General features: G+C 42.8%; 1 protein-coding gene across 3 annotated transcripts in view; it reads right to left on the reverse strand.

Annotated features, from left to right (window-relative positions):
* Positions 1-26,068, reverse strand: part of NAV2 (neuron navigator 2) — a 203,492-nt gene extending 177,424 nt beyond the window's left edge. For all 3 annotated transcript variants that reach the window (XM_058807864.1, XM_058807865.1, XM_058807863.1), the window contains exon 1: positions 25,811-26,068. In XM_058807864.1, the coding sequence (XP_058663847.1) occupies positions 25,811-26,068 (258 nt within the window). The remainder of the gene's footprint in view (positions 1-25,810) is intronic.
* Positions 26,069-26,270: the final 202 nt, after the last annotated feature.

A 26,270-nucleotide genomic window follows, 5' to 3' on the forward strand; every position in this document is an offset into this window, starting at 1 on the left:
AGTAATAATTCATTGTTTGCCTATGAAAAATATGTGTGCTAACAACTTGCTCTGCTGTCATTAAACAAAGCCACACTCCTGTACTTACCCATTACTTTTGCTTTTTAAACACATCAACATTTTGCTGGGTTTTGTTTGATTTTTTTGTTTGTTTATTTGGTTGGTTTTTGTTTGTTTTTTTTTTTTTAATCTGGAAAAGAAAGCATATTAGAGAGTTTTATTACTGCATTTCAATACATTTTGGTCAAAAAGACTACAATCTTCTGTTCACTGAAAGCTGGGGTTTTCTCTGTTTTTTACTATATAACATAGGTCTTCCTTTCATGCATTACAGAATGGAAATATCTACAAATTATAATCTTGAAAGCATCCTAGAAATCTTGAAGCTGTCAATAGCAGTATTTTGCTAAGCATGACCTGGGAGAGAACAGAAGCCTAGCTCATGGAATCATAACAGATGCTCAACCATTTTCACTCCAAAAAAGCCCTCAAAGTGGTGTTTGAGCAGGAACCTCTGAATTCAGCATTTTCTAAACCAGCAGAAGAGATGCCTTGCACTGAGTAGCACCATTGGAGGACCCAATGAAGGAGCTGCCCACATGGTTACTCCTGATTTTCAGCAGTTGTTGGGGGTTCTGGAGGACACAGAGACAGCTGGTGCCGGGTACCAGGTCAAAGAGAATGAGATGGCCTTGATAGTCACAACCTCCCACCAGTCCCAGGCAGAAGTACAAAAACAGACAGAAACTCAATTAATCAACAGCTGAAGCAGACAGTATTATTACTGGCAAATGAGCATCCTTTCTCTGGAAAACATGCCTTGTTAAACTGGTATTTTCTGCTGAGTTCACAGGAGCTTACGAAAGCGGTATCACAGATGTGATTCTGTGAGGAGGCTCTTGCCTCATCTTCACCTGGCATGGTGAAAACCAGAATAATAACAAATCAACCCAGCAAACATCTGGTGGACTGAAAAGGAGTTAGCAGGTTTAAAAATGTGATATGTGAGAGATTATGCTTACAAAAATAAGCAGCTTGACTGTGTTTCACAGGAATAATTTTCAGCCCTAACTTTTGGAGCAAGCCCTAGAAGGGGCTACAAAATTTCTTGTTGGCACATCAGTAATGGGAGAAGTACATGGTAAAAAAAAGAGGAAGATCAAAGCTAGAGAAGCTCATCTATAATTACTAGAGCCATGACAAGGTGTTAACACAGCAAATGCAATCTTCTAAGGAGGAGAACCTAAGAATGTCACGGAGCAATGCCTCTCCATGAGTTCAGTGCACCTGGAGAGAGCATCAGAGCCATGATGTGCCACCAGGATGACGGGTTTGTGCTCTGCTGCAGGGGTGATGCAATGCTTGCACATAGGAACAGGGGTTATCAGACAAGAACAGGCTTTATCACCTGCTGGGTTTAATGCTGGTTGTGTAAAACAGTTCAACAGGTTGAACCTTTGGAGAGGCTTCAGAGAGGAGCCGTGAGAATGACTTAAGGACTGAAAAATGCAGATCACAAGATCCAAACAGCTCCTTCTCATTTGGCAGAGAAGAGAAAGGGCAAACATTATATCATAACATGAACTAATTAAAAAAAAATGAAAGCAAGTCAGCAGAAGTCATGTGGACTGTTTTATGGAGGAAGTCAGAGGGAATTATCACATTTATTGCTGTCTTATTTATCATCAAAGGTTATTTCTAAGTTCCCGATTAAAGTGTATCAGTCAGGCACAGATCTGTTCCGGCTGACTCCTGCCAAAAACCCAGTGTAACATACAGCAGCTGTCAAGGACTCCAGGAATATACAAGTGATGGAAACATTCCTGTGCTCTATCCCAAATCCCAGTCTGCTGGTACTCAACAGCTCACCAGTGCACCAAGAAATTGCTGGGTGTCCTGGGGTGACTTTATGATGCTTGTATCCCCAATTGTGTGTTCTGTTAATGCTGGATATTTTATTCTGTGCCTTCAAGACTGGTTCTGAGAGCCAAGGTGGGGAGAAGAAGCAGCGCACAGTTTGTTAGCAGAGGCTGCACTCACTGCCCCACATTCTGTGCTGCACTGTGTTGTGCAGGCCCTGACGGAGCAGAGCAGGGCCCTCCTTTGCTTTTCAGCTGGTTCAGCTGGCTGAGGCAGAGTTTCCCTGGACCGGCTTTTGTCCTTTCCCTTTTCTGGGAACTGCTCACACCTGCTCTGGTCTGGGCCCTGGGGAGCACTGAGAGCTGGCACTCTGTGGCCATGGGGGCCTGCTCTGGGCAGCAGCCTCTCCCAGGGCCGGAGGGACTGACAACAGAGCGAGCACCCACAGCAGAGACTTTCTCAATTTGTCGTCTCTTCAGAGCGGCCAATGAGCTCTGTCATCTGGTACTGTTCATTTTGTGTGCTGGGGGTGCTTTGCCTGTTAAATAAACAGGCTTTTTCCACTTCTCTCCCAGGAAATGTTTCCCAAACCAGCTGGGGAGAGGGGCTGCATGGGGTGGCTTTCTGGGGGGGGCCTTTTGGAGGTTTTCACCCAAATTCACCTTAAACCAATTCACCAAAAACCAATCAAATTCTTGATTCATAACACAATGTGTTGGGGAAAAAAAGCTGCTAAATAAAGTAACAAAAATACCAGTACACTGAATATGGACTGGTTAAGCAATGCTGACAATACTTACAAAGCCACCGAGATGACAGAGAGCAGTAAATTCTCTCTGTGGTCTGCAGGACACAAGTGCTCAAATCATCACTCCCAACCACCCTGGTCCCACAGTCCAAAGGTCTGAAAAGGACAGTAATCCAGGGATTATCCTTGCCAAAGAAACCTGTGGGTCCTCCTCCAAAAGTCATAGGGCAGTGTTGTCTTTGGATCGGAGCATAATCCCAGCCCACACTTCCAGCTCTGAGACCTGACATGCCCTTCCCCAGTTTGCCAATATGTAAAAAATAATAGTATTGATATCAAACAAAAAATAGATTGACTTACTATATTTGAGACTAGTTCTTGAGTCATATTATTATAATAAGCAGACTAAAATACAGACAGGAAAATGTTCTTTGCTCTGTTTCTGCTGAGTCTTTGCCAACTACCCTGAACAGCAAGAATTTAAAATTAAGTAAGCAATTCTACTTAAGCAGATGCAGAATAGTACAAAAAAAAGTGATTCAATTAGTCCGTAGACAAAGCTGCTCGGTGCTAACAAAGGATTTCTCACCATAACTTCTGAAACCTGTCTCACAAAAGAATACATACCAAGATTTAATTAAAAAATAACTGTTACTCATGGCCTTAATCAGCCACCTGGAACACTTGATAACAACTGGTATCCACCAGATCCATTTGCCAAACTCTTTATAGTTCACTTTTAAATGAAGTGGTTGCTAATTCGAGAGCACAAAATTCTGTGACCCAAAGAGCCTATGTGGCAGATTCGAGTTGAAATTTTTATTATGAAATTACTTATGCATACAAATACAGAAGTACTGAAATATATAGTGACTTAATGCATTTATTAGGGGTGGCCTTCAGTACCTGAAGTGAGGCTAGAAGACAGATGGAAAAAGACTTTTTGACATGGGGAAATGACTTCAAACTGAGAGAAGGTTTAGAATGGATATTAAGGAAGAAATTCTTTACTGTGAGGGTGGTGAGACCCTAGCAGAGGTTGCCCAGAGCAGCTGTGGCTGCCCCATCTCTGAGAGTGTCCAAGGCCAGGTTGGATGGGGCTCTGAGCCATCTGGTCTGGTGAAAGGTGTTCCTGCCCAGGAAGAATCTGATCTCTAAGGTCCCTTCCAACCCAGGCCATCCTATGGCTCTATTTAGAGTTGAATCCATCGAGCTGTCTGCCTGTAAAAGCTGCAGTTATTAACCTGTTATTAACCTGTTATTAACCTGTTATTGGTGGAAGTGCCATAATCAGGTCTTCCCAACTAATTTGATTTCAAAGATGTATTTCCAGTGTCCACAGAAGGTTCTGGATGCTGCTGCTCTCCTCGCACTTAGGTTTCCAGCACTGTCTCCTGAACCTGCATCTTAATTTCTAAACAAGTAAATGCAATGCCCAGGCCTGTTTTGAGCCTTTTGACAATGGCATGGAACAATGCTAATGGATTATGGCCATGTCATTAGTTTTTGGTTGTTTATGAGAGCACCAGCTTTGAGAGCTGCCATGCTTTGCTCACGGCATGGCTCTGGGTCAGAGGCTGATTTCACCATGGGCAGCCCTTGCTGTTCCCGCTGAACAGGAGGGGAGGGAGCTGCTGCCAGCCCCAGAAGCACCCTCTGTGTGCCCCCCTGAAGGCACAGATGGCCTCAGGGATGCACCATTCCCCCTCCAGTCATTGGCCATACTCAGCTCCCTGAAGGCAGCAAGCTGGAGACACAGGTTATGGAATGCAGTCCAGTATTTTCATGATAGAAGCTTCTTACTCTGGAACAGCTGCTCAGAGACCAACACCACTGGGGAGAGCAGAGTTGGGTAGATCTCATCTCTTACCCAAAGTGGCCAGTGACACGATGAAGAAAATCTCTTAGTGCAGGCCTGTAAGCAGAGCAAGGCACATTGCAGCTGCTGCACAGCAAGAGCTGGTTTTGAAAGCCCACACATTATAAACTACTGCACACATGGAAACAGAGGAAAATCCCTGCTAGGGATGCCCAAGTACCCAAGTTGGTGCCCAAAAAGACTCTCTTCTCTCTTCTCAATAAATTCCTTCAGCAGCCCAACCAAAATTGATTTTTAGTGCCCATAACAGTTCTGAACCCTCAGTGAACCTTCTACTTAAGCTAGGAAATTAAACTATAGTGAGAAACTGAGAAACACTTGTTTGTTGCCTTTGGGGTTTTTTGTTGCTGTTTTTAATACAGGGGTCACTTGTGAAAAACTCAATTACTCTATATGATCATACACAGCAAAAAGTATGCCTCTGCATACTCAGAGTCTGCTGAGTTGAATGCACCAATTCTTCAGTTTTTCATAGAATAACACTCATTGTGCATATCACGGAGGAATGACAGGCTGCAGCCAGAGCAGCACTAATTTGACATTACAAAACAAAGATACAAGGAATTAAATAATTAGAGCCTTAATGACAGAGTACAATGCATGTCTCCTTTGATACTCTCTTGAACTCTGAAGATAAAAGCGGGGTAGAAACGTGCACACAAGATGTTCAATAACTGAGAGTTTCAAAGTGTACTGGAGCACATTGTGGGGCACCCTGCCATAGTACTCCAACGTGATAAAAGATCAGTCTTTTAGAGCAAAAGGGTCTCCAATTGTCTGGGCTCCTCCTGCTCCTCTCTCCCAGCTGCTCTCCCCTCACCTCCTCTGCCAGCCTCCCCCTGGCTCACTGCACTCACGGGCAGCACAACTTGCTCTACTACTGCTGGATAATAGAGACAAAAAGTGACTTACTTCATGTTTCTCCCTACTCTTCAAGATCATAAAAAAATAAATTAATATATATCATCTATTAAGCCATTGACTGGTGTCACGGTTTGACGCTGGCGCAATGCCAGTGCCCCCATGAGAATACATTCTCCCTGGTGTCTGCTGTGAGATGTGACCAGGAATAGAGCAAAGCAGGCTCCAGCTTAGGAATAAAGAAGAGAAAACTTTATTAACCTACTACTGTATGTAAAAAGAAACACACAGAAAGAATGAAAACCTTCCAAAACCATTCCTCCTCCCGCCACCCAATTTCCAATACATCCATCCCTCAGATCACTAACTCTCTCAATCTATCACCACCCTTTAGATAATCAATTTTCAGTTCATCAAGAAGAGAGGAGTCCCTCTTATGCCACAGGCTTCCCCTGGAAACACATTTGAAACCTCATGTGTTTCCTGTCACACATGGCACTGCCTGGAGATCATTTGCCATCCTGACATCTTCCTTCCATGCCCAGTGCTCTCACCACTGCACACGGACCTGAGCTGCTTCTTTTTCCTAAAATTTGCCTCCTTTTTTTTTTTTTAGTTATTATTTCAAATATTATCCTTTCTGCTTGCTTTCAACTTTTCTTTCAGTTTTCATCCACCATCATCAACCTTGTCAGTTAGGGGAAAAAAACTGAGATCCATTCAAGCTCAAAAGCGTTTGCAGCAGTCTAAAAGTCAACTAAAGATATTACTTAGCTACTTTTTATCTAATTTTGCCCTGCACTCTGAAATTGAGGACAGAAATAGTAATAACAAAAAATAAATGAAGATGATGATATTTATCATGAAAGACTGCTCTAGGCTGGATCAAATATAAATGCAAATTCTTATTCACAATGCTGGATACAGACAGCCAAATCTCAACATATTCAAGCTACTTTAAAAGACAGAGCTTCCACTAAAGGGTAAACAAATTATCAGCTGCCTAAGATAGGGGTTCTGAAAACAAGTTTTATCCAAGAAAAGCTTTTCTAGTCCCTGCAGTTGATATCCAATTAATGCTTCTGGTATTCTAAAGGCATTATCACTTGCTTGAAAATAAACATAAAAATTCTGCTAACAAAACTTAGTTTGTGTTTTTAATGGATTAGTAAAATAGCACAGAACTATGAATGTAGGTTTTTACTTTAATATTATTTTCCCATATACTATCATCATCAAGGATTACTCCCATGCCTTACTGGCACTGTTATTCTTCTGTATGAAGAAATATGAGGCAAATAAATAAAAAGAAGCTACAGCATGCCCCACTGTAAACAACCAGAAGCATTTTGCTGAGTTCACCTTATATTGCACTACTGAAAAGAGCACATCCTCACCCCATAAATGTCAAAGGGAGTTTTATTACCATTCAAATCACTCTAAGAATTGGACTACAGTTTCATGATGGGACAAAGAAGTGCATGTTACTTTAATCTGCTCCCCAGATTGGCCCAATTTAGACTATGACCTACAGCCCAGTCTGGCTTGAACTAAATAATCAGCATTTACTAAGGTAACTCAGTTATCAGCCTCAATTTAAGATGCCTGTCTAAGAGCATACCATCAGTATTTTGACTGGGATTCACTTAATAGGTTAATAGATTTTCAGTTATAAAGGCATATTAGAATACCAGGCAATCTTCCCCCCTACTTGCACCATTTCCTATCACTTGTGTGTCTAGCTTATATCTCAGAACTAAAAATTATTGCTGGCCTGTTCTCAATGTACCTTAATATCATACCTAAAGGAAAAAAAAAGAAAAATCCAATTAAGATTTATGGGATCTGACTCTTCTTTGCCTTTTAGTTTGACCACATAATTTAGCATTTCACTTTAATATTCAACTAGTGTAACTAGCAATTACATAAGCTGCAAGGTATAAAAGAATCAGACCTATCTGATTACATGAAATTAAATATTTCTCATTTTTATTAAGCATTCTTTCACTGGTGTCAGACCATGCCCCAAAGAGGAGGTTCTAATACCGCTTTTAAGCTATTTAGAGATTTTAAAATAGTGTCAAACTATGCTCTGAATGTCCTAAAATGCGGCAGCTGTGAGCACAATGTTATTTTCAGAGGAAAGGAGCCTCTGAAAACAAGATTGGTTTCCAAACTCTAGTCTGGTTACACAGAGTTCCAATCACAGACCAAGGAAAAAAAAAAAAGACTCTGCTGCTACTGTTACAGCCCTTCACTAGGGTGAATAGGAAAAATAAATAAACCTGAGAACCAGCCATTATTAGTTTTCCTCTGCAGATAAATACTATTAATGCTGCTTGGTTTGCTCTCCAAGCACTTGGCCCAAAAGCAGCAGCACTGCACTGATCTGTGCCCTGGAAACGTTGAGGTTTGGTCCATCCAAGCCCCAAGAACAGGAGAGAGAAGAGGAGGGAAGAGAGTGAGGTAAAAAGAGACATCTGCCTGAGGATGCCTTCCAAAAGTTGTGTCTCCTGTTCACATGGTTTGGGAAGGCACTGTCCTTTTGTCACAGACACGGAGCATTCCTGCCCCATAAAAGGTGAATTTGGCTGCCTGAGCTGGGGCTGCCAGGCTTTGTCTCCACCCAAAACATTCAGCCACATATTAACCCTCATGTTAGGTGGGTTTAAATCCAAAGGGCAAGCCCAACAAAAGTGTCCTTAAATAAGTTCATTTCAGTCACTTTCACCTGTCACCAAGAGCCAGCCCAGCCAAACCCCTGAGCCTGCAGCATCCTCTGGGCACAGCCCAGCACCCTCACCTGTGCCAGGGCTGCTGCACTCTGCTCCCTGCCCACCTGGGCAGCAAAACACACCTGAACTATCCTGAACCAGCTCCAGCAGCCACCTGCACGTCAGCACCTCCCACCTGCTGCTTCCAGGGGGAGCAGAACCCTGGATGAAGGAGACCAAGGAGGTGCCCACCAGCACACTGGGAAGAACAATCATCTTAAAACACCTTCTGGTGTGCTGGCAGAACGACAGAAAAGACTAGAAATGTTCCATTACAAAGTCTTTGCAAAACAAAACCCCAAAAAAACACTAAAAAATACACCTCAAATTCAATGTATTTCCTTTCACCCCTTTTCACTGCACATTACAACCAGGGATCACTGTAAGCAGCATTTGTGCCACCATGATCCAATTCATTTTCGAAATACTGTGAGGATTAAGCACATATGAACCAGAAAGAAAGAAAAAACAAACCAACCATCACACATGAGAAATAAGGCCTGGCTTCCATTTCAAGGAATATCAATGACTGAAATTGTTAACAAGTGACTGACAAAAACTGCTCTGCTTCCTACTGGTTTAACTGCTTCTAGGCAAAATTATGATTACTGCTAATAAGCCTAGAAATCTAATAAGCCTCAATAACAATACAGAACAGCACGTCACAAAACAACTACACTTTGCAGTCAGAATGGCCCCCCTGCAGCCAAAAATACAATGTGAATGTGGCTTGAAAGAGCCAGGTGAAATTACCACTTGAGATTCACAGGGGAAGGAACTTTGCACACAAGGGCACCATTTAGTTGTATTTCAGGTCCTGTTAAATTGGCTCACACTACCATATAAACTGGAAATCCAAAGATGATAGCTATAAGGACAGTGTAGCTGCTTCAGAAATATTTTTTCCTCCATTAAAGTTATCTTTCTTTCATTATGAAGGACCATGGCTTGGATTGGAAGGGACCTCAAAGACCATCGAGTTCCAACACCTCTGCCATGGGCAGTGGGCAGTGACAACTCCCACCAGGCCAGGTTGCTGAAAGCCCCATACAACCTGGCCTTGAGCACTTCCAGGGAAAACTTCCAGACCTGACAACACAATGCAGATTTTTTTCAGCCCTAATTCCAAGCAAATGCTTGTGACTTTAATGGATTTACACCTTCCCCCAAAAAAACAGAGTTTTGTGGCACAGTTCATGGCAGCTACAACAGAGGGAAAGAGACTTTTAGGTCAGACCCCTACCACAGATCAAATTTCCATATGTGACAAAGCTGATCTTGGTTCCAGAGTGCTGCCTGCAAGATTCACAGCAATTAACCTATGCCAGTTCTCCTCTGAGAAACACTATAAAGCTCTGGAATGCTCCAGCAGATGCATACACTTTCTAGAGTCAGAATGTACAGATTAAGATACAGAACGTGGCTTTGTCACTGAATAGGAGGGGCTGAACTGTGATCTGCTTTTTTTCTTGGTAACTACAACTTAATCTGTATTCCCCTGCTGAAAGGATCGCAATAAAACCCTTTGTAATGAAAGGACAATTAAGTCACACTATGTGCAAAAAGTCATCATTTGATAATGATCCACTAATTTCAGCAAGATAAGACACTAATCACTTACGGTAATCAAATTAGCCCTGGTAATGCAGTGACTGGACCCTGCTGCAGCAATTCAGAGATGCTCATTAGCTGTGCAGCAGATGCCACCAGGTCACAGCGTGTCCCTGACAGACACTGCGAGGCTGGCAGGACACCACGGTACCTCCTGTCCCATTTTGGGTACCAGAAAAGGCAGATTCTGGATTCATCAGTCATGCTTACTGCCAGTTTCCAGCCACACACGTACCGGTGTCTGGCAATTCAGAATATGATGATGCCCAAAGAAAGGCTCAATTATGTATTGTTTTACAACATTATCTATTCCCGAAATAAATGACAGTCATAAAATACTGCGGATTTTTTTCCCCCGGCATTGAAAGAATTACCTATAATAAAAGCATATCCATAATAAATCCAATCCATGGCCATGGATACTTAATCCCGCGCAACTCCTCCGGGAAAGCAGAGGAGAATCAGGTGTGCTTTGGTTCTGCCCAGCACCAGCAGGTGGCAATAGCAGCCCAGCCAACCCAGCCCACAGCGCAGCTGCTGCTTCACTCCCCTTTTCCCTTGCACTCAGCCCTACCCCAGCCTTTTATAACCTCAGCGTCAGCCTAAGCATCTAAAATAAAAAGGACACCTACTCCTGCCTCAGGAGCTAGTCCAAAGCCTGGGTCCAACCTCAGCAGCTCCCAGGAACCCAGGACTGACACTTCCAATCTGGCAAACCCTGCTGTTCTGTGCTGAAGGCATAGCTGCCTCATCCAGAGATCCATCACATCCCCCTGATTTCTGCAAACTGACACCCCTCCCATGTATTCTGGCTCAAGGAGAGAGCAGCATGCAAGACTCCACTCATTCCCTGTACAAACACTGCATATATGCCCCAAACCACACGATACATGGAAAAGCAGGAGAAAGAAAAACACTTTTTAATAACCTGGACATGATAGAAGTACACCAGGCGTGGATCTGAACAGAAAGTTAGATCCAAAAAGTGGTTTCTGTTTTTCAGATTTCATCAAGTTCTCTATATAAGTGAGTTAGGACTGTATGGTCTGGCTTTACCAGTCTTCTCAAGTTCAAGGAAGAGGCAGAGGTGGTTTGGTGCATGGAAATTAATTGCCATTGTAAACACAAGCTGCAGGCATCAATCACAGAATGACAATGCTGTAAATCAAAGAGCAATCTGGCTTCATCCAGGATCCCAGGACTACAGTTTCCAAACTTCTCAACAGTCTAGTAAACAGATCTGTGGAGGTTTTTTAAATGGAGCTGTAGGAAAAACATAATCCTAGGCAAATTCATATGTAAAGTTACATCTCTGATCTGACCTCACCAGAATCCTTTCTGGAATTATAATAAGGTAAGAAAAACAAGTGGCTGATCTACACCTGCTTTTCAGACTCACAGTTCTAAGTGCTCAATTACCTCAGACCACCAGGAACTTGCAGCTCAGCATTCCCTCCCTAACAGCCATTCTTCTGGCCTGCAAGGACTCACCCACTGACCTGAGTCAAAAACTATTTTATATGACCCTAAAGGAGAAACTGGAAAAAACTGCATTGTAACCACTGTTCTCTACTATGATTTTCTGGTAAAAGAGCTTTTGAATCAAGTCTCATCCCTGCACTGGAAAAGGAAATGTGACTGAAAGTGGTAGAAAGAAAAAGAGGAAGGGGAATTACATTCTCTTGGCTTCCACCCATCACTGTAGACTTTTAAAACTGAGTGTGTTCATGCTAGGATGGATTTACATTCTGGTAGTCAAAACCCACAGCATCTTCTTATCATAGGAACACCTGCTCAAATGCAAGTTACACACTAGGACTTCTTGTCCCAAATTGCTTTGATCTTTAATTTCAGTTCCAGTATTGTCTGTATGTCTATTCATAAAGCTAAATTATGACTTGAACTGCAAAATTCATTCTAGCTCCTTCAGAATTTGAAACACTGAATCAGAATATGAAATTAGCCACTGCCTCCAGCTGCAATACATTTCTTATTTCTCATTTTCACCCACACTCATTGGAAACCTAGTCCAAATGACAACCTGAAAACTGGTTTAATCTCAACTAGTACATGGAGGTTCCTCCTCCTCCCTGCCTTTTCGTTCCTTGTAAGCACCCAAAACAATGACAGGAGTGGCAGGAGATGAGCCAAATACCCCTCCAAGGTACTCCAAGCACCACACAGCTGAGCAACAGGTGTTGAGCTCTGCAAAACACAAAACCAGACACCAAAAACCCAAAACACTCTTTAATTTGATTCAGTTATTTTGAGCATTCAGCCTCAGGCCTAACTCTGCAGCTGTTCAGAGCATCCACTGATACTTGTGCCATTCCTGAGCCAGAGGGGCAACATTTCCCTTCCAGCCTCTCGAGTGGAAGCAATGCAATGTGGTGGAGCCCCACCAAGAGGGGAACAGAGCAAGCACTGCACCACTGCACATCTTCCTGCTCACCAAACCTGCTTCCTTTGTGACAGGGTAACCCACCTGGCTGATCAAGGGAATGCAATCTTTTGGGATTTCAGTAACGCTTTCCATGGTGCCTCTCACAGTGACCTTCTGGACAAAATCATGGTGTGGTGGGTGAGCCACTGGCTCACAGGTTGGGCGCAAAGGGTGGCAATGAATGGGGTGGCATCCCCAGAGAAGTGGGCACTGCACCAAGCCTGGCACAGCTCCAGAAGTGTTTGGAAAACACTCTCAGGCACCTGCTGTGATTCTGGGGGCGTCCTGTCCAGAGTTGGGAGTTGGACTTGATGATCCTTTTGGGTCCCTTCCAACTCAGCATCTTCTGTTATTCTGTGGATCAGGCTGCCCAGGGAGGTGATGCAGTGCTCCCCTCTGGAAATATTCAAAATCCACCTGGACACATTCAGTTGTAACCTTCTCCAGGTGATCTGCTTAGGTGTAACCTGCTCCAGGTGATCTGTTCAGGTGTAACCTGCTCTAGGGGATCTGTTCAGGTGTAATCTGCTCTCTGCCTTGGACCAGATGATCTTCAGAGGTTCCTTCCAACCTTTACTATTCTGTGATTCTGGGATAACAAGACCACATAAGTCAGGCTTTGTTCTGTGCTCAAATCTGCAGAGCTAAATGCAAAGCCAACCTGCAGTAGCTCTAGATCTCTGGAAAAGAAGCTATTTTTAAACAGCAGTAGCAGTGTGGACTGCATAAATTAGCATAATCTCAGCCCTCACAGATAGTTCTCAGCTGTTTTACATACTACAAATCAACACCCTGCAGATCCCTCACTTCTACTAAGTGGTCAATCATGCATTTCATGAGGCTTAAAATCTCCTTTTTTCATCCTACAGAATCTCAACGGCCCTTTTACACATTCTCCTTTTCCTTTTCAGAGCAGCACCATCACGGGCTCAGGTTCCATTACAAATCTCACAAGGTTTCAGGTGTGACTGGTGGCTCTGTGGATGCCTAAATGCAGGACACCCTCTTATTTTCTCAGCTGATATGATTTTTTCCTCATGGGCAGATGGCATAGAAGGGGAGTGCAGATGGAAACCCAGAGCCCACAAACTCCTCATTATAATTTGAAATAGTGCTAGCAGCTCTTCAATTCTCATCTCTTCAAATTATTTTCAGCAATAAAGGATGAACTGCTGTTTTCAGAAGGCACAGCCAAAAGTAATGATATCTGTTTATAGCTGAGAACCTTCTAACAATGTGACTTCTATTTTCACAAGTTTTATTAAAATCTATAAATCGTTGCTGAAGAGGACTTCAAATCAAGTACCTCTTGCTTTGATGCAAGTATTACCTTAAGAAGAAAGATCAGTAAGAAAATAACAGATCACACATGCATGAAGGTTTAGAAGTCCCACAGTTAGCTATTTAAGGTAATCCGTGGCTCCAGGTATCACTTTACCTGAGCTGCTTGGAATTACAGTGGATTTATCTCTGCAGAACAGCTGTGAGATAAGGGAGCTGTGGTGACAAACTGCAGCAGGCAGCGAGGGGTGACAGTGATGCTGGTGGCCTGTGGCTCTCAGACTCCTCACCCTGCATCCTCCCTGCCCTTTGGGACTGAAACCCCTCCTGCCAGAAAGGCGGCTCAAAATGAGGGTGGTGCAATAGAAACTCCTCTTATCGTTTCTTCAAGCTGGTTCACAGCATGCCTAGTCTGCTGGAACTGGCTTTCCTAACCTTCCCACCAGTTGGAAAAGTCCTAAAAACAGCAAAATAAAAATATCTGTGGTGGAAAATAGCAAGGAATGAATAATAATAAAAATTAGAGGTCAGGCTTGGATCCCTGAAAAGTTTGTATTAACCAATGGAAAAGCATTAAAATAACTAAACTTATCCCTTAGCTATAAAAAGAAAACAAACAATACTTGAGACACCCAAGTGACATGGTTGATGAGGATTTACAAACTCACAGACACTCTCTCACACAGCATAAATGAAAAGCTGGCTAATTTGTTCCTGTTCCAGAAACCTGCAGTCAGGTCACAAATAGCCTCTTTTGTTCCAAGCTCTGACCTGGTCCCTGACAACCAATTATTAAACCACACTGCTCCAGCTCAGCTAGAAAGGAACCTTCTAAACTGTCTCACAAAATGGTTTCTGTCTATTTAAAAGATGGATACATGTTGCTTAACTGTATTTTCAGCTTGCAAGAGTAAAGGCTTTTTCTCAGATGGCTGAATTTATTTGCATATTACATATCAAAAACATCCTGATGTTCAACCTAGTTGTGATATGCATACTCTACAACATCAATAATTTGCCTATAGAATGCAGGCTACAATCTTCCTCAGCATGCAGGGACACCAATGACCTTACACAGGGACCACAGAAGATGAAAGAATTAAATATTTCATCACCAAAGACAATTTATCTTTCCTGCATTCATGGAAGAAGATTATGGGAGGTCATCGTCTTAGAGGTTTCCCTTTCACAACAAAAAATGACAATAATCAGTTTTCATTAGGGAAGACTTGTCCTTTCTCCTGCACCCCATGACTTTCCTGTCCCACCCACCAAACACAGCACTGATATCAACCAAGTAACTACACAGTATTGTCTGCCCCAAAGGTTTACAAAAGGCAATAGAAACGCTCAAATTTGAGATGCAGCCCTTAAGGACTTACCCGTGTCAAAAGAACCTAACACATTTTATCTCCAGTTTAATGGCTTGCACTGGAAACTGATCAGGCTCTTCCAAAGTGACCATTTGAAAGTGCTGTTTCAAGAGAAAACTCAGCTCGAGCTCGACAGAATAAAGCATTTCCAGAGGAAGGGAACACTCCATTGTATGTGCCTTGAGGAAGCCCTGATTCTGTGAAATCCATCAATATCCCACAGCTCACCCAAAGGCACGTTTAGAGCCTTTGGCATTAGAGGCTGATCACCCAGGGAAAGGCAAAGAGAATTTTGGCAGAGGATGAGATACTGTGCCAGCATTTCTGATGCAGTAAAAGTGACTCTACCACACATCTGTCTCTCTGAGAGAGGCTGAATCTGCCTGTGACAAGGTCAATTTTGAGAAAGGTTGGTATTAAAAGATTATGCTCCCTCCATCCTCTCACTGAGGTTATGCTAATTATTGCAGGAGAGCAAAGGAATTCTTTGATCCTCCAAGTCCTCCTTCCCTCACAAGCTGACTCTGGCTGCCGGGGCAGCACAGCACATCCTAATTCCATAATTGTGTGGAATTAGCCATTTTCAACCTTGAAATTTAACCCTAAGAAATTGAGTATGCAGTAATCCACATAATCCAGGCCTCTACACCTGTTCCTTTTCCAACTAATCTCACCACCCTTCACCATGACACAATCTTAATTTAGAGTCCTGCCTGCTAAGGTCAGTGAGTAAGTGGATGCTCAGGAGCTGCAACAAGTATTTGTCACACGGTGAGACCAATTGCTTGGTGAACTCTGAGCGACAGAAATGCCAGCAGTGAGCCCTTTGCCAGCCATGCACAAACAATCTTTACAAATCTTTACAAGGTTCTGGGAGGCGGCGAGGAGAAGGGATAGATAAAGAAATAAACGCGTGGAGCACAGCCCTGGATAATGCGATCTGCTGGTATTAAGTTTTCTCCTGAAGGAGTTAAGCATATACCAGCTGCTCTACATTAAACCGAGCTGGCATTTTAAATCATGCAAATGAGCTGAGCTCCCGTCCCTTTCAGCCCAGCATGTACAGCATTGCTGTGGAGGATGCAGTGCTGGCCAAAGCAAGCCCTGCCATTTCAGCTGCTGCCACAGAGGAGGCAGGGCAGGCAGTGGCTCTCAGTGATGCTGCAGCTACTCACAGGATGGTTTGCAAGAGCCTCCTTCCACCACAGGTACTGTCTGCATGACCAAAACGTGCCCCATGTGCACAGAAAGCCTGGGGCTTTTATTTGTTGAAAACTCATTTATATACACTACTGAGAACCACTGAGAAAATATTTAAAATTCAACTATTTGCCAGTGGAACACTGAAATTTCAAATTTGTCTTTGCCTGATGCTGCACAACAAACACTGAGTGGATCTGACAGGCCATTGGCCCAGAAATGCTGACACAGCAGCCAAGGGTGGCATCAGTCCCCTCCATCACATCCAACACTAGGGGACATTTCTCAGACTGTGAAGGGAAGAGATGAAAATCTGTGTTTATCCAACACAAACCCCTCTTCTGCTGAATCTGAGAGCATTCAGGAGGCAATACAGAGGGCTAAATCCTCCTTAGTTCACACTGCTGTGGCCAAGAGATTAAGTTTCAGCACAAAGCTGAAACGGTGAAAGGAGAGTGAAGGATCTGCTATTAAGTAGTCCAGGAGCTCCACAGACTTTTTAAAAACATTATTTCAGGTTCCTTGTCTACCCGCTCAACATGGGAAAGGTGGAATTCACGTCTGTGTTAAAAATAAGGTAAGCAGCCTTGCTATCCAACCTGATGAACCAACCCAGCAGCGGTGGTGACCCAGGGGCAATGACATCCCACCACACCATACTGCATCTTGGTGGCATCAGCCCACATGTCCCAACCCTCCTAGGGGAGGGCCAAAAGGCTTCTTACAGGCAGGAAAGGAAAGGAAAATCTACATTGCTGCAGTGTGGAAAGCTGCTATCTGACTGCTTGGAAACAGGATCCTAGGCAACCACTGCTCTTCCTCTTGAAGAGCACAAATAGGTTTGATTCAGTGAAATAAAGGAAATTCATCACAATTCCCCTGGAGATGCTCCACAGGAATGAACGGGATGCTGCTGCCTCCCCTTTCCAGCTCCACACTAGAGGACCTGGCCCCTTTTTGGCAGCTTTCTTTGGCAGTGCCCAGCTGGCACGTTACCCTGGAGGACCAGACCCCTGTGTGCTCCAGAGCCCATCCCAGAGGAGCAAGATGCACTGATGCCAAAAATACTCCTTCCCAAAATAATCCATCCCAGTTAAGCCTCAGACAAGTCTGGAATACATGTGGCTGTCCTGGGAAGCAGACTGACCTCTGGTTATTGAGCAATAAAAGCTTAATTTCTAAACAATTGCATCAAATGGTCAATGCACATTTGATCTTGACACAACACATGACATTTTTCCATTAGTTTTGAAGACTTAAATATCCATACGTCTCTGGCAAATGGAGAATAAGTTAAAACTGAATCAAATTTGTCTTACCAGACTGATCCATTAAATAATGTCTCCACCAGTTGCAATCAAAGTTGTACATCGATCATGGTGGATCAAAATGCCAGTACTGAAACTACCTGTGGTTTCCAAGAGGAGATGGCTGAAGGAAAAGGAATCTGCTTCTCAACACTTGTCTCAAGATATGCAAGTATAACAAAGTCTTAGCACCCATATTCACCATGAAATATCACACACTAGATCAGCAACACGAAATCCCACCAGGGTATTAATTTTGTTCTACCAGTAGGCAAGTATATAGAACTAATAGATGGCAGAAAAAGATAAGACAATAATTTTCGGTCAGCATTTCCAGAAGATAAGCAATCCTATCAGGGAAGACCCCCTCATTGTGTGAAACAAAAAGGTATTACTACAACAGCTCTCACGACTGAGAATGTCGCTCCATGAGACAAAAAATACATAAAATTACAATTCCAGCCTGTCACACACTTCTCCCAAGAGTAAAGCATGGGTGTCCTCAGACAGCTGCTCCAGAGGATGCTCTTCCTAAACAGCTCTGAAGAGAAATCCAGTTCCTTTGGCTAAAAGGCCTTGCCAGCCCCTACAAGGTTATCTGGGAGATGAGGGAGAACATGCAAAGATCGGGGAAGTTGGGTCAGTCCCTTTGCTTGGAGAAAGGACAACCAAGCCAACAGCACCCCAGCACTGAGAGGAGCTACTGCGGCAGCCAGAGAGCCAGGCAGCCTGCCAAGGGCTGGTCCAGGGTTTCTGCTTTTTTATTTATGGATTATTTACTTCAGGAGAAAGCCTGGATGTGCATGACAGGCTCGCTTTCTTCAGCAGGTGAGACAAACATCTCCGGGTTTCTCTTTGCTTCACAGCAAAGCCAAGGCACTTCTGGATCATACCATGGCTGTCATCACACAAGGAACAAGACAGAAGAAATGGACCAAGACTAGTGACAGGACAGGTAAAATAAAGACACTTAGGGAGACTCCTTCCCACTGAGAAAGAGAGGATATGGCAACTTACAGCCACCGCTGTAGAGACAAAAAAATCCATGCAAGGAAAAGGAATTAACATCCATGACAAGAGATGAACACAAGCTAAAAAATGCAAGTACACAAGGCACTGTCAAAACATGATGTTATGGCAGTCCAAAACTCAACATGCACAGCGGAAAAAGTCCTGGTAAAAGTGAATTTTCAAATACAGAAGTTGGATACCTTTCTCTCTCAGGCATTGTTTTCCCACACATTGCTTCCAATTCTGAAATAACCCAAAATTAAAATGAAAAATAATCCAAGGATAACACAACTAAAAATACTTTCAACAGGCAAAAAAAAGGTGGAATCAGAAGAAAACTTCATATTTCAGCCTGTTTTAAAATAAGAAGTGACCTGTTTTCTCATTTATTTTAATAGGTGGTTTATTTGTTTTAAGTTTTAGCAGTTATTTCCATGCGTTTGCAAAACTGAAGAAACTGAGACTGTTTCCACAAACTATTTCAGAAAAAAACAATTTACAGATAAAATTAGAGGCATACAACTAAGTGCCAAGTGTTTGACTGAATTCCAGTTCTTGGTGAATGGAAAACCAGCAGCTTCCTGTTACAAAATGTACCAACCGTTCATGTCTAATAATACACATCATAGCTAACCATTTATATACTTCAAATATAGATGTTTCTAAAAATAATATTAAAGCAGGGTATTTTTAGCCAGGTGAATTTCTCAGGAAAATGAGATTCTACAGTTTGCTGCAAAGAAAAAAACAGATTAATGGGTTAAAATCTTCAGAGCATCTTTTGATTTATACCAAAATAAAAAGTAGAAGATTTAGCTCCAAAGCTTCAAGAAGCAAAAAAATAAATGGGAAAAAAGGTCAAGAGCAGAGCACACACCTTTCAATTAAAGGCCCAGCTATTGCTTAATTCACAAATATTTCTTCTCAAACAGCACTTACAATATTTATCCTGTTGCAAACTTGGAAAGTTCAAGCAAAATAATTATTGATTTAAGCACCTCCTTAATTTCTTCCACTTTGGTAAGAAGAGGGAACTTTTAGGCTAGAAGCATTAAAATTCTCTACAAATTGTTCAGAGATTTAAATCTAGTGGTGAGACAATCTGGAAAGTAAAACTGCAGAGCAGACAATGTTTCTCAAAGGACTCTTAAAAGTAAATTAAAACCAGCCAATACCAATCCTTAATTTCCAAAACCCAGGACTTAATCCACCTATCTCAGTAAATAAAGGTTTTCTTTTCTGATACCCTCTGGACAGGCAAAAAGAGCACAAGTAGTGTTGGTTTTGGGGTGGGTTTTTTTTTTTTTTTTTTTTTTTATACTTCCTAGATACTTGAAACTTGGGGAAAGTTAATTATTTGTTTATCAGACTTTTTTATAATCAGATTTTTTTTCTTTTTGAGAACTACAGCTCAGGTTCAGCGCCAGCAGATTTCAAAAGCATTATCTGTTGTTCTTCTCTATCAATATGCTTGTACCTCTTTCTGCTTGGTGTCACAGCAGAAGGTGATAAAAATCACTTGCTAAAGCAGGGACAAAAAAGTGAGAGTGTTCACTTCAGAAATTCAACTTAATGGAGTGAACTAACAGTTCCAAGGACAGAAGGAGAACACATGGACACCATATGCATGACCATTTTGAGCTGTTAACAAGTAGCTAAAGGAGAAAGATAATCTAGCATCAAGGGACCAGCAAGTAATTTTCTGTAGAGCTGCAGACTTTCTGACCTTGGCTACATTTCTCTGTGCCTTAGACATCCACTTCACAAATGTTCTCCAAAAAATAAGAACAATATCACTACCTCTAAGGTGCTTTAGGTTAAGCATATTCAAATTTTCAAGCCAGACAGATAGATAGACTGTCACAAGTAAGAGGGAGAAAAAAAACATTTTCCAATATGATAAAAAAACAAATGGAGCTTTGAACAAAGTTACTTTATGCAAAATAACCCTTTGTACATTCTAAATGAAAACCCAATGCTTAAAGAACCTCCTGAACTCATAGTGCAACGTTACACCTGCTGTTCAAATGCAAGGCTTCAGAAAAGGTAGCTCTTTATAGCAAAAGACAAATCACTGAAAAGCCCATATTAATAATCACAGTACAACAACTTGGGAATTGTTATCTTGTTTTCTACCTGAGAACATTTCATCCAGAGCAAACCCTCCCCCACCCTCCAACAATGAAATGTTTTTCAGTATGTATTTAGAAACAGATCAAACCAACAGCAATTGTAAATAGAAGAAGAATTTGGCTACTTAGTGGCCTCAAATTGCTTACAGTGGGTGTAAAAAATAAAAATCCATCATAAAGATCCAGCACAGGCTTTTTTGTAAGAATTACTTAGGTACATAACTATAATCATACCAACAAGCTCATCAGCACCAATTTCAAATTTATTTTGTGCTTATGTATTTTGATAGTCTGAATCTATAGTTTTCCTCAGCTTCGCCCAACTTCAGTAAAATCTATCCTTTGTTCATATCCTAAACATGACTCCATTGTGTTTCTTCCAGCTGCAAAAAGCAATCTTTTATGTGAAAGTTATCAGTCTGATTGACCACATTTCTCGTAATTTCATTCATAGTTAGCTCAGCAGTCATAGCGAGACCAAATTTCACACGACTGAGACAGCTCATGCAATGGCACTGAAACCAGCTGATGTTCATCTGAGTTTAAACTGGGTCCAGATAAAGATTTGCTTGATTCCTATCCCTTCTAAAAGCTGGTTTGGTATGAGAACTGTGAAACACACAAAAACAGCTAATGCACGTCAGAAGGGAAGGCATCACTTCCCTGCAATATGCTCCATTAATCCTTCTGTCTGTGAAGCTTCACATTGGCAAGATAGTGAAGATATGGAGGTTTAAACAGTTAAAGTTATATAAAATACAGAAAAATAATTACTAATATCTGAACTGTGTGGCTTTGTTTGCATTGCTAATGGCATGGGCACAAGGGGAGTGAGGCAGAGAAGACAACTGAGAGCCCACAGAGCATGGGTCACACATGGCTCATCAAACACCTGATGTGAGCCTAAATTTGAGGTTTGGGAAAACACTAGAGGAGCCTGTGAAGTTACTCAGTTTGAGAGCAGTGCACAGCTGGCTGAACTACCTGGAATGTGCCAGCAGTGTGCCACCAGCCTGGGAAAGCCTGTCCACTCCATCCCTGTCAGGGAGCTGTGACAGACCTTCCATACCCTTGCCATTACTTGGACTACAGAATGGGCAATGAGGCCAAAAACAGAGATGGTTTTAACCTCAACAGGTGTGGCGAATGTTCTGGAACACAACCCAGGTGTAGATGGTCTTGAAAAATTAGGAAAGAATCACTAGGCAAAAAAATCTAGTGTAAGACTAGAAAATAGGGACATCTAGAACACTCCAGAACTAGACCACCCCAGATCCAGGCTGCCAAACTCAACAAGATCTTCACTAACTGGGAAAGCAATATGAAGAAAAACCCAGCTGAGCGAGGCAGCTTGATTTCAGACAATATCTAACCACTTTTAAACAGAATTAGTAAAAAAAAAGGGTATAGGGAAACTAAGAAGAGCTCTGTAGACAGCACAAGGAGTTGCAAGAATTGTAGACATCCTGGGCTTTGCCTAGTGCAGTGAAAGAGAAAAGTGAGGGAGAACATCACACTCTGTCATCACCTGCCTGCCAGGTCCACCAGGAGAGTTTTCAGCAAATGAACATTGCAAAGAAGTTTACAAAGAAATACCAATTCCTAGCCCCTCCCCTCCCAGCCAAACAAAGCACAATTACAGGTAATTGCTGAACACACATATTTTAAACCCAGGTTAAATAGATCTCTCTTAACTCGCAAGTGTTTTAGTGGAAGGGTGGGACCAACCATTTAGCAAGGTCCTGATGCCTTTAGTGCTGCTTAGTTACTGAAGGTACAAACAGTGATTATTTTAATTTATTTTTCAGGTTCTCTGGAGAAAGAAAATCAAGAATTTGGAGAATAAAATATAGCAGCAATAAACACAGTAATGAAATCCATGATCTCCTTCAGTGATATTCAAAATGGCATCTTCCTTCTTGCATCTGCATGAACAATTACACCCAGCCATGGACTCCTAATGGGCAATGATTTCTTTCTTAAACAACTAATGCAAATTTAGTCGCCAAATGCATCCGACTTTCTCAGAACCACTGAGAAATACCATGCTGTAGATGAGAGATGAGAATCTTGCTATCTGCTCAACAGAAGTTTCTCTGGTAACAAAGTTAAATATTTCCAAAACAATTCTCTCTAAATATGGGTAGTACAATTTATTGGCGGTGTTTTCAAATTAGACAAAATAAGCACCAGTGCAACAGTCAGATACTGTTGTGCACAACACAGGGGATTTAATATGGAAAAATAGAGTGTGTATATCAGTAACAGTAAAATAGGAATGATACTGCCATGATTCATCAACCTAAGATTTCCGACTAGCATTTACAATGGGCTTGATGCTAAAATTCTCAGGCCTTTCTTTGGAAAGTGCCCCTGAAATACTCTGAAGTGTGCTTTTTATAAATTGCACTGCATTTTAAAACACACTGCCCTTATAAAGCCTTAAGACACAAAACTTCCAGTTATATAAAATCCAGCTAACACACGTAAAACCATGTCAAGAGGAACAAAATCAGCAAAACATTTAGAAGTTTTCACTGATATCACATTTATGAGTGGGACATCTTGAATTTCAGCAGGTTTTTTAAAATAATTGGTGCTTTAATGAATACCACCTGCAGTGCTCACGTTCTCTGAAGAATCAGGTTCTAGAAAGGTACCACCTGGCACCAAGAAAGCTCATGAAGCTTTGCAGTGGTGTGTAAGTGGCTTGAAACATGCTAACCCAGCATGAGAACATGGTATCCCCATAGGCTGGCTTCTGGACTGTGCTCTAGACTCTTCTACAGAACAATCAGTCCAATAAGCCACTAAATTTGGTACTATGTAGTGCAAAAAGGACTCACTTCCACAGGATTAAGAACAACTCCCTGAAATACTCCCAGAACCAAGAGAATTAGTCCAAGTGACACAATCTCTCTCTCATTCTCCCTCCACCCACACAGGAGGATGTCCTTTCTTGTGGGCTGAAAATTCTGCAGAGGGACCAAGATCTACAGAGGAGAGGAGCCAAAACACTGGGCAATGGTCCAGCTTGTGGATGTAAACTAAAATTCCTACTGTAAGAATATCACAGGAGGTGCCAGGTGCCTGCCCAATAAAATGGTGAGGGTCACGTTGGTGCTTCAGACAAACCCCCCAGAGGAGCAAAGTGATCACCCTCAGACTCTCAAGCTATTCAGACCTGGTGTTCAAGCCTAAACCTTACCATGGTTATTATCAGAAAGCACTTTTGTACCTGAATATAGCTGAAGGTCTTCCAAGATAAAAGCTCCAGCTGCTGAGCTATCAGCTGGCAGCTGTCCATCCATCCTCTTCCTCCTTCCTTGGCAGAGAGGAACAGTTGGAAAAGGAATGAACAGTGCCCTTGACACAACACATCTGGAAAAATCTCCCTCTAGATATGGACTGCCATTCCAAATTACCACCTTGAATGGCAAAACCCTGCATGCTTTGGTGGGCAGAAAGATCAAAGCTCAAAGGATCAGCAAAACTGCTGAACAACAAAAAAATGACTGTGTTTATTCAGGATAGTAGGTAGTGAAAAAAGCCTCACTGGTTCACAAATTAAAAGGTGCTGGTCATCTGCTCAGACTGCCAGCCAGAGATTACTGAGAATGCAAAGCTTAAGATTTCTCCTGCTGCTGAAGAAATCAAAAATGTAAAATTATCTGACATTTCCTTAGCCAAAATCTTTCCCTGTTCAAACATAACAAGTTAGCATCAAAACCCTTTCATCATCAGGCTACAAAAAATGGGGTTTGCTCCACATCCTTGTAAGGGTTAAAACCACCATAGTGTTGCCCTTAGTGCTGCAAAGCCTCCCACTGGCAGATCTCCGTGAGCATAATCTGTTACAAGATTGGAAAGTATTTCTGAGTAACAACCACTTTTTCAGCAATGTGGATTTCCCTGCAGAAACCCTGGCATGTGTGAGAGAAAGGGCAGCAGATAATGAGATTTTGCTGACGTTTCATAATCACAAGGACAGACTCGGGCGCGAGTGAGAGAGAGCACTTGATTATCTGGTCAGGGCAAGACGTGATGCACAGGTTGGTCCGTCTGCTGCCACTGCCCTCCATCCCTGCTTGGCTGTCTCCTTTTCCTGCTCTCAGTCCCTCAGGAACTGCTCCAGTCATATCTGTCTGGCCTGAGCAGCCCAGTACGTCACCCTGTCTACCAGCAGGGAAAGTGCAGCATATCCTGAAATCAGGGCATGCGGTCAAACACGCCCCATCAGCAGGCACGCTTGTCTGAAGGGAACAGGGTTACCAGGCCACACATTTCACAATCTAGGTGGTAGGGATGATCCATTATTCCTCAAAGAAGGAAAAAAAAAACCCAGGTGAGTCTCTGTCATCATTTCCCTCTCTCAGCACAATGGTATCACCTTCCACCGGGCTCAGATATGGGCAGAAGCAGCGTGTAACGTATATGGCTGTTGCCAAAACACATCCCAGGGCCATAGAGCCATCTCTGGAGCACAGCAATCAATTGTGCTTGCTGCAGCAGCCCATCTGCTCTGCTCCCTCCCTAGCACAGTCACACACACGCTGTGCCCACGCTGCTGCAAAGCCCCAGCCACACCGACAACCACAGAAATCAAACCACTTCAGCAACGGCGTCTCTCCTCCCTGTACAGCAAGCAGCACATATAAAAACACATTAGAAGGCTGACACGGGTTAAAGGGAAACCTAAAATGTGTGTACTGCTGATGTGCTGCATCTATGATGTCACGCACATATAGCATTATGCAGGCAATTCCACTTTAGTATTCATTTCCTACATAATCTGTTTAATTTAGCTGCACTGAATGACATGCATATTGTAATCTAGCATCAAGCACTGGTTCCCATTCACTCCCCACAGAACGTTCACACAGCTAGTGCTCTGGTACAGTCCATGACTGAACACAAAACACATCCATGACAAGCAGCAATCCTCCCCCAGCCCAGGCACACGAGCCAGCCCTCACACTTAGCACCTCCAGAAAGCACACAAAGAACACACCCCACAAACACCATCTCCACCATCTCCCTCCTGCAAATCCCCCCCTCGGTTCAAACAGAGGCAATGGAGAAGGCAGCACAGGCAAGCAGCACACGCAGCCCCAGCCCTCAGCACCCCCATCAGCTCCATCACGCTGACAGAATTACACATGCCACTGTGTGCAACATAAAACATCCCACCACTGCAGACAGATGTTGGCACACACACACACACATCCCTTCCCTGCAATCCCATGCTATTTACCCCAGAAATCCTGCTGCACACTCAACACAGACATAAATTCTCGCATACACCGCCCCAGCATTCGGTGCCTGCTAACCTGTGTGTCAAATCCATTTTCTACCGAGCTACTCTTCCTCGCTGGGAGGCCGTCTCCCGCGTTTTCTTGTCCGCTGGATGATTTGAGAGGAATCTGGCTGGAATACAATGGCTTCGTCACCTCCACCTTGTTCCCAAACTTCAGGTAGCAGGGCTGTGGGATGGTCCTGGCTGTCGGGACATGCAGGATTGGAGCAGCGCTGTGGACGGGTTTAGGTAGTCCCGATTTCATTTTTGAGGCTACCAGGATGGCTGGCATTTTCTCTTTCTGCTTTCCTAACACGTTTCTGTCAGCAGCAGCAACAGCAGAGACAGCAGGCAGGGAGAGAGAAAATGACACGTTGGGGAAGCTGCTCTGCTCTAAAGCAGCCTGGTTACTGCAGAGAGCTCCAAAATCAGTTTAGAATTTAAAATCAACAATAAAACCAATTAAAAAAAAAAACTTAAAAAAAAAAAAGGAA

This window comes from Ammospiza caudacuta, chromosome 6 (genome assembly GCF_027887145.1).
Source record: "Ammospiza caudacuta isolate bAmmCau1 chromosome 6, bAmmCau1.pri, whole genome shotgun sequence".
NCBI classification, from domain to species: Eukaryota; Metazoa; Chordata; class Aves; order Passeriformes; family Passerellidae; genus Ammospiza; species Ammospiza caudacuta.